Source organism: Cololabis saira, chromosome 21 (genome assembly GCF_033807715.1).
Source record: "Cololabis saira isolate AMF1-May2022 chromosome 21, fColSai1.1, whole genome shotgun sequence".
Classification (NCBI taxonomy): domain Eukaryota; kingdom Metazoa; phylum Chordata; class Actinopteri; order Beloniformes; family Belonidae; genus Cololabis; species Cololabis saira.
Window position 1 is genome coordinate 35,518,086 of NC_084607.1, and position 13,089 is coordinate 35,531,174.

Here is a 13,089-nt window from a genome sequence, read left to right on the forward strand (position 1 = left end):
ATATAGATATATATATATATACACATACATAGGAGGTCAGTATTTTGACTGTAGTCGTACCGCAACGTTTCTGAGAGCTTAATGAACCAACCCGAGCTGCTTCCACATTCAAACTAAAGAGTTTCCCCTGAAGGAGCTTCAGGGGAACTGCTGGTCACAGAGCTTTACAGAACAATCGCAGCACATTGTCAGTATCTTCGTGTCAGTACCAGTTCCTCTGAGTTGTGTTGTGGGATTAGGGACAGGAATTGTTCAAGCAGTGACCCGGTTCTTTTCTTTTTCTGTCTCTTACCCACGTTTTAAAAAGGTTGTACTGGTGGTACTGGCCGTGCTCTCCGTCAGAGGGAGCAGAAGTATCTGTGGACGGGAAACGCTGCCAGTCCAGCCAGGGCGATGCCCAGACTGTCTCCCACGCTGGCAGCAGCCATGGCAAACTCCCGGTACCGGTCCTCAGTCTGCAGGGGACAAACATCCGTCACCACGGACACAAACATCAGTCACCATGGACACAAACATCCGTCACCACGGACACATCAACCCTCCCAGCATTAAGGGCCAATCCCCGTACACCCCCTACTTTCTACCACTAGCCCTCACTCACTAGCACTAGGGTCCTTGTAATGTTCCCTAGGGATTGGGACACCACTTGCTACGTCACTGCGTGGTTTACGTTCGGGTACGTAAGCGACTGCGTAGTTACGTTTGCACATACGTCACACCATATCAGGAAGCCCAGAGATAAAAGCTGTTTTAATTTCAGCTGTAGCGCTGTTAATATGCCACTTTATTAAGTTTTAATATTTTTTCAGGCGTAAAAGTAACCGTTAAGATCCCCAACCTGGGCTCAGATTATCCAAATAACGCCTATTAAGGAATTTGATCTGATGTTTTCGGGGGATGAGAAGAGCCGCCGGCTCGGGAGCTGATTTATGGTTCCATGTTATGGTGTAACGCGGAACCTAGTTTTCCCCACTAGACCTACATGCAAAGAGGAATTGGGACACCACTACCCTCACGGGAACGCGCAAAATTTAGGGGTAGGGCTGAAAAGTAGGAGTAGGGGGGGATTGGGACTGGCCCTAAATACACTTCGTGACAGCAACGAGTGTTGAGTTTCTAACATCAGGCCGGCCAGTTCTCACGTTCTGAATTACAAACCTCTTTGCTGATGAAGTAGAAAGTGTTGACGTACGCCGCCCCCCCCAGCAGACCCTCGTAGAGGACGATAACAAACACCAGCCAGGCACCGGGCAGGAACCGGTACCGCACAGCGAACACCAGAAACACCGCGTTCACCACCTGAACAAGGCCCAGAGAAATAAAAGAAGAAACACTCAAGGTTTCTGCAGGAACCGGACTTCAAGGACACCGCATGACGTGTGAACAAAACAGGATGCAAGGACTTCCAACGCTCATAAAGCCTCATTTTATTTACAATAGAGGGTCTGCATTGACGTCACTTCCCCACTGGACCAGCCCCCTTACTGCACTGAGTGGAAAAACATCAGCAAAAACAGCTGCAACTAGTGGAGAAGACAGGATAACAGCTGATTATCGGCTTAAATTAAAGGCAGTTGGACTTGACAGTGACCCGTACAGTGACCAAGAACCAGTGGTCCATGGACATTAATATTTGGTACAGTTACCAAGAACCAGTGGTCCATGGACATTAATATTTGGTACAGTTACCAAGAACCAGTGGTCCATGGACATTAATATTTGGTACAGTTACCAAGAACCAGTGGTCCATGGACATTAATATTTGGTACAGTTACCAAGAACCAGTGGTCCATGGACATTAATATTTGGTACAGTTACCAAGAACCAGTGGTCCATGGACATTAATATTTGGTACAGTTACCAAGAACCAGTGGTCCATGGACATTAATATTTGGTACAGTTACCAAGAACCAGTGGTCCATGGACATTAATATTTGGTACAGTTACCAAGAACCAGTGGCCCATGGACATTAATATTTGGTACAGTTACCCCAAGAACCAGTGGTCCATGGACATTAATATTTGGTACAGTTACCAAGAACCAGTGGTCCATGGACATTAATATTTGGTACAGTTACCAAGAACCAGTGGTCCATGGACATTAATATTTGGTACAGTTACCAAGAACCAGTGGTCCATGGACATTAATATTTGGTACAGTTACCCCAAGAACCAGTGGTCCATGGACATTAATATTTGGTACAGTTACCAAGAACCAGTGGTCCATGGACATTAATATTTGGTACAGTTACCAAGAACCAGTGGTCCATGGACATTAATATTTGGTACAGTTACCAAGAACCAGTGGTCCATGGACATTAATATTTGGTACAGTTACCAAGAACCAGTGGTCCATGGACATTAATATTTGGTACAGTTACCAAGAACCAGTGGTCCATGGACATTAATATTTGGTACAGTTACCCCAAGAACCAGTGGTCCATGGACATTAATATTTGGTACAGTTACCAAGAACCAGTGGTCCATGGACATTAATGTTTGGCCACCAATCCAGTTTCTGATATTTATATGTACTTAATTTCTACGCCGGGGAAATACACGAAGCAAAGCTTGAAGATACAAATGTCTTGACACTTGGTCCGACTTCAAGACAGGATTTGTTGTAGAAATTAAAGTGATGAGGACACCGAACTTTATGATTTGACCGTTTAACATTAGCTTCTCCACTAGTTGCAGCTGTTTTTACCACTCAGTGAGAGTAAGGGGGCTGGTCCAGTGGGAATGTGACGTCAATGCAGACCCTCTACAGTACAGCAATTGGGGATGATGTACAATAAAAATGCAGAATGTTGAAAAGTGCAAAGGACAGAGCTTTATTTTGTATTTTCTTTAGGGTTTTTTCAGCTGACCTTTCCTCTGTCCACTTATTACCTGCAGAAAGGAGAGAGTCCAGAGCTTCCGGATCTTTATGCAGAACAGAGAGGATCTAGAAACCAGGACACCGACCTGGTAGAGCGTCTGGTACCTGGACACACGGACACACGGACACACGGACACCAATCAACATCTCCGTCAACCCGGCTGCGCCATGCTGCTCCTTCAGATCTATTTGATTTGATTTTTATTCGTCTCAAACATGCACAAGCATAAAACAAACGGTATATATAATAATATAAAAAAAAATAGCACATTACGATGAAGTGCAAGTTCGAGAAGGAGCTGAAGGAAGCAAAGCTTATCCAGTTCAGCTCCCCCTTATATTGTCATATACACTGCAAAAACTCAAAATCTTAACAAGAATATTGTCTTATTTCTAGTTAAAATGTCTCATTTTTAGTAAAAAAAAAAATCTCATTACACTTAAAACAAGACTCATCACTGGAAAAAACAACAATTTTCACCTGTTTCAAGTAGATTTTCACTGAAATTTTTTTTACTAAAAATACGACATTTTAACTAGAAATAAGACAAATATTCCTGGTAAGATTTTGAGTTTTTGCAGTGTAGTATATAAAACAATTATATATACAATACAATTGCATACTGTATATATATATATATATATATATATATATATATATATATATATATATATATATATATATATATACACATATACATACATATATATGTACACACACATATATATACATACATAAACACATACATACACGCACACACACAAATACAGACACACATTCATACAAAATTCAATTCCATAAGAATGTTCATAATCCATATTAATTTAACTTTAATATGAATTAATATAAATAAAACCCACATTACAAACATGCTAACTAAATAAAATCCTGTCTAAAAAACAACAATAAAATGAGCTGTGTCCAGTCCTTTGTAGCTGGCCAAGAGTGTTTGTTTAAACTTATTTTTAAATAGTTTTGAGTTAATGCACATTTTCATGTCCTCATCTAGTTTGTTCCATACTGGTGTTCAATACTGGGTACTGGGGAACTAACCAGCGATACTGGTCAGCGTGGGACAGGGAGGAGTCCTGGAAGAACAGCAGTTCCATCTGGAAGGGCAGAAACATCACTGTTGGATCAACAACAATGACTTTCCAATGTTGGAACAGTCTCCACATGTATAATAATACACACAAAAAGAGGTTTGGTTTAGTCTCAGCTCTGCAGGGATGTGAGTGTGATGCTGGAGGATTGCAGCACTCACCAGACCCTGGTTGATGAAGTACTCGGCGAAGTAGACGAGTCCCAGAGGAAACACGAACTTCAGCAGGCCCTGCCACAGGAATCATGGTCACGTGACCCGACAAACACTAAAACCAGCGCTTTCACGCAGGGAGTGTACTGTACTTACTCTGACAACCTGCCACTTCTCCGCCATGGTAGGAGGTCCCACGGCTGCAGCCTCTGTCACATCCAGGGGAAGAGAACATTTGATTTAGAGGTATATATTATATATATTATCGAGTCCTAACCCTGAATCTGTCATACATACTTACATATAATAAGACGAGTTTCAATAATCTTACTTATAAAACAACCAATACCTACTTTAATAACTGTTCTATACAGTGATAAATATAGTCAAAATCAAACAAATCAAGGCAAAAAAAAGAAAACAAAACAAACGCCCAGCATTTAGTTGTGCTACTATGTATGTACAGGACTGTCTCAGAAAATTAGAATATTGTGATAAAGTTCTTTATTTTCTGTAATGCAATTAAAAAAACAAAAATATCATACATTCTGGATTCATTACAAATCAACTGAAATATTGCAAGCCTTTTATTATTTTAATATTGCTGATCATGGCTTACAGTTTCAGATTAAGATTCCCAGAATATTCTAATTTTTTGAGATAGGATATTTGAGTTTTCTTAAGCTGTAAGCCATGATCAGCAATTATGCCGTATTTATGTCCAGCTTGAGTTTGGTTGCCATGGTTACTCATGTATTGTGGTTAACGGTAGCCGAGCGAGCAGCTGCGTCGGTCTGTATTTAAGTTAAATTAAACTTATATGAATGTAGAAAGACTAACTATTTTATTTGATTGTATTCCTTTATAGCTCTTACGGTGTGTTTGCAGTGTATTTACATCCAAGGAATAAAAACATTGTGAACCATCAGTTTGAGAGTCCACCATCATCAGTCAGGGATTCTACAGAAATTATCTTTTCTCTCTGTGCGGCCCGGTACCAGATGACCCACGGCCCGGTACCGGGCCGCGGCCAGGGGGTTGGGGACCAATTCAATTCAATTCAATTCAATTCAATTCAATTCAATTTTATTTATATAGCGTCTAATACAACAGATGTCTCTAGACGCTTTCCAGAGATCCAGAACATGAACATAAACATAAACATAAACCCCCGAGCAATTATTACATAAACAATGGCAGGTAAAAACTCCCATAGTGGGAGAAAAACCTTAAGCCAAACAGTGGCAAGAAAAACTCCCCTTTAGGAGGAAGAAACCTGGACCAGGACCTGGATCATAAGGGGGGACCCTCCTGCCGAGGGCCAGACTGGGGGGTCGGGGACGTCAGCAGCACAGCAGGCAGGTGGAAGCAGCAGCGGGACCACTGCTTTAACCCTTTCCTCACCAGCCTCTTCCCAGGCTTCTGCCCCCACATCACCCTGCCCCCTGCAGGGGGGGCTCTGGTAAGCAACAGGTCCCTCTGTTATTCACGTATGAGTTTATTAGTTAGGACGCGTGTTTCAGGTGGAGGCGGTGGTCTTTACCTGTCGTTGCTTTGTCCTGCTCTTCCCCGTCTGGCTCGTCCACCAGCGGCCGGCGTTCCTCAGCAGAGTGCTCCGTCTCCCTGGTGCTCCACTGAGGCACCGGAGACTCGGGGAGCAGCAGGCTGAAGTAGCTGGTGTGTAGGGACAGGAACGCAGTCAGGACCATCAGTTCATGTACTGGTACAATCCATCACTAAAATAACAAGCACACTGTGGCAGGGTGCAGGATTGGGGCGTGGTCTGCAGGGGAGAGAGGGAGTGCGGGGGAGTGGCGCACAGGTGACGTGGCTGGAACAGCTGACGGTACACAGGTGAATCTAATCATTCTCTGTGTATTTCAGTAGGTGTGCGGGCCCTGGAGACGGGAGAGGACGGACGCAGAGCGGAGCAGAGGTGCAGCTCTGCGGACGGTGCAGAAGCACAAACCTTGAAAGAAGCAAACTAAAAAGAAATAAATATATTTCTAAACGAAATCCCGGTATCTGCTGTCTTAGTGACCCCCGTAGCAACTCGCAGTGCTACAGTGGCGCCCAACGTGGGGCCTGACGGGCGGAGAGGCATGGAGCGGGCCCTGGACGCGCTCGCCCAGGCCATAGCGGACCTGGCCGCCCTGCGCCGGGACCAGGGCGGGCATCAGCTTGCGAGGCTGGAAGCGCTTGTGGCCGCGGAGCCGCGACCGACACCTGCGCCACGCCTGAGGCTCGCCCCAGCAGCGCGGGAGGGGCTGGCGGCGCCGCAGCTGAAAGGCCGGGAGGCAGAAGCTGCGGGCCGCCAAGCGACGGCTCCCGAGACGGTGGGACCCGCGGAGCGACCCACCCCGGCACCACGCCTGAGGTTCACCGCGGCAGCGCTGGCGGGGCTGCAGTCGACCGGCCGGGAGGCAGTGGCTGCAGGTCGCCAGGCGACGGCTCCTGGGACAGAGTCCGAGGTGGAGTCCGAGGTGGAGTCCGAGGTGGAGTCCGAGGTGGAGTCCGAGGTGGAGCAGTGCTGCGTCAAGGAGGAGGCGGTCCTGGACGCACCAGTTTCGGAGCGGGGCCGCGTCACGGAGGACGCCATCCTGGAGGCGGACCAGCGGCCGGCGCGGGGCCACATCACGGAGGAGGGGGTGGTCCTGGACGCACCGTCTGGCCATGGGCCACCATCGGCCCGGTCCCGAGAGCGGCGTTCTCGGCGTCGGCCCGGCGCCGAGGACGACCCCCCGACCGTTCCCGCTGGTCGGCCGGACGCCGAGGTCGGCCTCCCGACGGGTCCGGGCCTGGAAGGCCCGGGGCGCAGTCGGCGGTTCCGGGCTTCCTCTCCTGCTCCGAGGGGGCGGGGGGGGGGGGAGTAGGCTCGGCCGGACGGACCCCGGCTCGAGTTTGGCGTTGGGGGTGTGTGGCAGGGTGGAGGAGCTGCAGCCACTCAGGCTGATTAGGGCACAGGTGGGCCCAATCAGCCTCTCCACTCTGCCAGCCTTCATAAGGCAGAGCTGGACAGCAGCAAAGGGGTCGGAGGAGCTGCTGGTATGCTGCTGAGGAGCTGGGTGCTGCACGTGTGTTGGGAATAAAAGGGTCTGCACAAAACTCCGTGTCTCTCCATCCTGTCGGTCGGGCCCCGTAGCACACGCATTGCTACACTGGCGCCCAACGTGGGGCCTGACGCGGAGGAGAGATGGAGCAGACGGTGGCGGCCCTCGCCCAGGCGATGACCGAGATGTCGGCCGCGCTCCGGAGCCAGGGCGAGCGGCAGACGGCCACCCTGGATGCGCTGGCGGCGCAGCAGCAGGCAGGCAGGGGGGGTCGCCCGCCCGCTCCTTTTGCGGGGGTGTCCCTACAGAAGATGACGGAGGCGGACGACCCTCTCGCATTCCTGGACACCTTTGAGGCGGTGGCGGAGGCCTGCGATTGGCCGGCGGCGGAGTGGGCGGTGCGCCTCCTGCCGCTCCTGTCAGGGGAGGCGCAGATGGCGGCTCTCGCCCTCCCAGCGGCAGCACGCGCCGCCTACGCCCAGGTGCGGCGGGCGGTGATGGACCGGCTGGGGCGATCCCCGGAAGACTACCGCCGCCGGTTCAGGGAGCTCAAGCTGGGGCCGACGGACCGCCCCTACACTTTCGCTCACCAGCTCCACGACGCGGCAGTGCGGTGGCTGCGACCGGACGACACAGGGGGGGAGAAGCGGCTCGTACAGCAGATCGTCCTGGAGCAATTTGTGCAGGGGCTCCCCACCCGGACGGCGGCGTGGGTCCGCTGCCATCGCCCGGGGACCCTGCAGGAGGCCATCACCCTGGCCGAGGACCATCTGGCGGTCCATCCGGCGGCCGCAGCAGCGGCGGGACCCGCAGCGCGTCCCATTCCTGCGCCGCGCCGGAGGTTCGCCGCTGCAGGGGGTCCACCAACGACCACTAACACCTTTCCTTTTTCCCCTCCCCAGAGCTCGCACACGGTTCCGCCCGCGCCAACTGACCCTGCAGGGGGCCCCTCAAACGCCTGGGCAGGGCTGCTGGCGGTGCGGCCAGCCCGGACACATCAGGCGGGACTGCCCGCTGATGGAGGTGGGCCAGGTGATCCGGGTGGCCGGTCCGCCAGCATCCTCCCCGGACTCAGGAGGGACATACCGGGTTCCGGTAAGGATCCGTGGGGGTATACACTCGGCCTTGGTGGATTCTGGCTGCATGCAGTCGGTAATTCACCAAAGCCTGGTGCGACCCGAGGCTTTGATGAATGTGTCGTCCTGGGTGGAGGTGGTGTGTGTTCACGGTGATGTGCATAAGTACCCCGTGGTACCAGTGGAAATTCGACACAAGGGGAAAAATCATAGAATAAAGGCTGCGGTTAGCTCCCGCCTTTTGCATCCTCTGATTCTAGGACACGATTGGCCGGGGTTTAGAAATTTGGTGAGTCAGTGTGTGGGGATGCAATCACGGCAGACAGGGACATGCGGTATGTGCGCTGTGCTCAGCGGTGACGCGAGGTTGTCCGACGCTGCAGACGGAGAGGGAGAGGGACCCGCGGAGGCTCCGGCGGAGGCTCGGCGGGACCCTCTGCACTCTATGGAAGATTTTCCACTCGAGCAGTCTCGTGATGATACTCTACGCTCAGCCTTCGACCAAGTGATACAAATTGATGGTCACAAGGTGCGCCCTGATGCAGCGCTCACATATCCGCACTTTGCATTGAATAGGGACAGGTTATATCGAGTGAGCCGTGACACTAAATCTGGCCGGATTATTACCCAGTTGTTGGTACCAAAGAACCGCCGGGAAATGGTTTTCCAGGCGGCTCATTATAACCCGATGGCTGGTCACATGGGGTGCGACAAAACACTGGCCCGCATAATGGACCGATTTTATTGGCCGGGCATTTGGGGGGAGGTGCGCCGCTGGTGCGCCTCCTGTCCCGAATGCCAGCTAGTTAACTCCCCGGCTGTGCCAAAAGCACCTTTGCAGCCGTTGCCATTAATGGAGGTTCCATTTGAGCGTGTCGCCATGGACCTCATCGGTCCATTTCAGCGGAGCGCACGGGGATATCGTTTTGTACTAGTCCTGACGGATTATGCAACACGTTATCCAGAGGCAGTGCCGTTGCGCACCATCTCGGCAACGAGTGTGGCGCGGGCGCTGCTTCAGGTCATCTCCCGCGTCGGGATCCCGAAAGAGATTCTGACGGACCAGGGCACTCAGTTTATGTCACGAACACTGAGGGAACTTTACGGATTACTGGGCATTACGTCGGTTGGGACCTCCGTTTATCATCCCCAGACGGATGGTTTATGTGAGCGTTTTAACCGGACGCTGAAGGCCATGATCCGTAAGTTCATTCACGAGGACGCTCGGAATTGGGATAGGTGGCTTGATCCTCTGCTGTTTGCAGTGCGTGAGGTTCCCCAGGCCTCGACAGGGTTTTCCCCTTTTGAGCTGCTGTTTGGCAGAACACCGCGTGGGGTTTTGGACCTGGTTAAAGAAAACTGGGAGGATGGTCCAAGCCCCAGTAAAAATGAGGTTCAGCACGTCTTGGAGCTGAGAGCAAAACTCCATACACTGGGGAGGCTATCACGGGAGAATTTGCTCTCAGCCCAGGAGCGGCAACAACGGCTGTACAACAGAGGAGCCAGGCTGAGAAATTTCACTCCGGGAGATAAAGTGCTTGTATTGCTGCCCACTTCTAGCTCCAAATTACTCGCCAAGTGGCAAGGGCCCTTCGTGGTCACACGGCGAGTGGGGGACGTGGACTATGAGGTGGTGCGTCCTGACAGGGGTGGAGCGACACAGTTATATCACGTCAATCTCCTTAAAGCCTGGAGGGAGGCGGTGCCGGTCGCTCTGGTGACGCAGGTAAGAGAGAGAGATGAGTTGGGGCCTGAGGTGCCAAAATCGGCGAATCCAGCCTCGCTCGCTTGTGGGGACCAGCTCTCTGGGTCCCAGAGGGCCGACCTGGCCTCGTTGCAGCAGCAGTTTGCTGATATGTTCTCTCCCTTACCAGGACGCACGAACCTCATAGAGCACAAGATTGTGACGCGCCCAGGGGTGACGGTGCGCTCACGTCCCTATCGTCTGCCTGAACACAAACGCAAAGTGGTGAAGGCCGAATTGGACGCCATGCTGGCAATGGGGGTAATAGAAGAGTCCCACAGTGGCTGGTCTAGTCCCATCGTTCTGGTGCGGAAGAAGGACGGGTCTATACGCTTCTGTGTGGACTACCGCAAGGTGAATGAGGTGTCACGTTTTGACGCGTACCCGATGCCTCGGGTCGACGAGCTCCTGGATCGGCTGGGCACAGCTCGCTTTTTCACGACACTGGATTTGACCAAGGGCTACTGGCAGATTCCCATGTCTCCAGAGTCTAAGGAGATTACGGCTTTCTCCACTCCGTACGGTTTGTACCAATTTCGCACACTTCCGTTCGGCTTGTTCGGGGCCCCTGCCACGTTCCAGCGTCTCATGGACAGAGTGCTGCGCCCGCATGCTGCGTATGCTGCCGCCTATCTAGATGATGTCATCATCTACAGCGACAGCTGGGCGGAGCATGTGCGGCAGGTGGGTGCGGTGCTCAGTTCACTGAGACAGGCGGGGCTCACGGCCAACCCGAAGAAGTGTGTGGTTGGACGGAGGGAGGTACGGTATCTGGGGTACCACTTGGGAGGCGGGCAGGTGCGTCCCCAGGTAGATAAGACAGCTGCGATTGCGGCCTGCCCAAGACCCAAGACCAAAAAGGAGGTTAGGCAGTTCTTGGGGCTGGCGGGGTATTACCGGCGGTTCATTCCGGACTTTGCTGACCTGTCCAGCCCCCTGACTGACCTGACCCGAAAGGGTGCCTCAGATCCGGTCCAGTGGACGGAGCAGTGCCAGCAGGTGTTTGAGAGGGTGAAACAGGCCCTCTGTGGGGAGCCGCTCCTTTATACTCCTGACTTTTCTCTCCCTTTTGTTCTGCAGACTGATGCCTCGAACAGAGGGCTGGGGGCCGTTTTGTCCCAGCAGGTGGAGGGGATGGACCGCCCCGTGCTATACATCAGCTGCAAGCTGTCGGAGAGGGAGGGGCGGTATAGCACGGTGGAGAAGGAGTGCCTCGCCATTCGGTGGGCGGTCGGGTCCCTGCGCTACTACCTCCTGGGACGCCCATTCACCCTCTGGTCGGATCATGCTCCCCTCCAGTGGCTCCATCGCATGAAAGATACCAATGGGCGGATCACACGTTGGTATCTGGCTTTACAGCCCTTTAATTTCAGAGTGGTTCACAGGCCGGGGGCTCAGATGGCGGTCCCTGACTTCCTCTCCCGCTCCGAGGGAGGGGGGGGGGGGGAGTTGGCTAGGCCGGACGGTCCCCGGCCTGAGTCGGGCGATGGGGGTATGTGGCAGGGTGCAGGATTGGGGCGTGGTCTGCAGGGGAGAGAGGGAGTGCGGGGGAGTGGCGCACAGGTGACGTGGCTGGAACAGCTGACGGTACACAGGTGAATCTAATCATTCTCTGTGTATTTCAGTAGGTGTGCGGGCCCTGGAGACGGGAGAGGACGGACGCAGAGCGGAGCAGAGGTGCAGCTCTGCGGACGGTGCAGAAGCACAAACCTTGAAAGAAGCAAACTAAAAAGAAATAAATATATTTCTAAACGAAATCCCGGTATCTGCTGTCTTAGTGACCCCCGTAGCAACTCGCAGTGCTACACACACTTTCACACCCTGACATCAACCTGGAGGAGATTTTAGTAAACCTGGGAACTCACTTTCCCCTCCTTGATAGGATTTGTTATGGGATATATACCGTATTTTCTGGACTATAAGCTGCACCTGCATATAAGCTGCATCCACTCTATTTTTAAAAAAATAATGAAAAAAAGATATACAAGCCGCACCTGCATACAAGCCGCATCCAATCTAGTTGTTAGATTAGATATTTACTACATGTACAGAAGGATTTTGAACTGTAAATGATGTACATGTTTGTACCTAAATAGATCTTTCCTAACAGAGTCTTTTAACACGGCAGCAACTTTGCTGATTAAAACGGGACAGAACCAAGAGAAAATAACTGCTATTTATTTATCTATTTATCTGTTTGAAATCTGCTTCTACTTCTATCTGCTAAAGAAGAAGTAGCGTATTCTTCTTTGCATTTATTTTGTCTTGGTAATAATTGCATTAAAAGTGATAACCTACACCTAGAACACAATTTCGGTCAAATTGCCTGATAACTTAAATATCATTGCGCTGGATCAACTGCCAGGTGCTAACCACGGCAACGGAGATTCAGAGAAGAAGAGCCGGCTACTGCAGGACGGCGACATGAGTGATTTTGTAATTTCTTTTAATCTATTTGGTGAATTTAACAATTTTGATGACTGGGATGCAGAAGAGGAGAGAAAAGAAAATAGTCGAGCGGAGCTGAGCGGACTAGAATATCTCCTGTTACCAAGGAAACTGAGTTATGGCTTGTTAAAAACCTTGTAATTTACCAGGTTATAACGGCTGCAGACGAGAGATTAAATAGTCGCTCAGCCGCTCAGCTGTGGCTGGTTATAAAACTAATGATTTCCACTGAAAACACATTAAAGCATGAATAACTGATTTAATATTTATGTTTTTTGGTAAGTGACCGTGGTATAAGCGGGAAAATGCCCGACGAGGTGTACATTAACATAAATATATGGACTTCGCAGAGGCAAACCGCCCTCCACTTCACGTCGGATGGTTCCTCCCCCGCCCTTGTGTGTTTTGCCATTCATTTTGCATCAATTATTTTAGTGATAGATTGTACCCAGTACTGCTGAACTATGTCCCTATATAGAAAGGGTTCTTGTCCTTAAAGGAGCTTGAGGCAGGATTGTGGCAAGATTTATGAAAAAAATCCATATACATTTTAAGTTTTCTAGTAATAATGTCAGATGAAGCGTTCCAAACCCAAAAGAATGTTTCCTCTAGTGTATCTCTCCGTTGCCTTGAA

The 13,089-nt window shown here is 50.9% G+C and overlaps 1 protein-coding gene across 2 annotated transcripts in view; it reads right to left on the reverse strand.

The window, feature by feature from the left end:
- cln3 (CLN3 lysosomal/endosomal transmembrane protein, battenin) overlaps positions 1-13,089 on the reverse strand; it is a 36,046-nt gene continuing 22,957 nt past the window's right edge. The window contains exons 9-15 of one of the 2 annotated variants that reach the window (XM_061712891.1): positions 5,681-5,811; positions 4,294-4,346; positions 4,147-4,215; positions 3,936-3,991; positions 2,893-2,986; positions 1,159-1,299; positions 1-455 (exon numbers count right to left, since the gene is read on the reverse strand). In XM_061712891.1, the coding sequence (XP_061568875.1) occupies positions 339-455; positions 1,159-1,299; positions 2,893-2,986; positions 3,936-3,991; positions 4,147-4,215; positions 4,294-4,346; positions 5,681-5,811 (661 nt within the window). In that variant the 3' untranslated portion in view covers positions 1-338. Of the gene's footprint in view, positions 456-1,056; positions 1,300-2,892; positions 2,987-3,935; positions 3,992-4,146; positions 4,216-4,293; positions 4,347-5,680; positions 5,812-13,089 lie in introns of those variants that run through there. The other variant, XM_061712890.1, reaches the window with a different exon arrangement.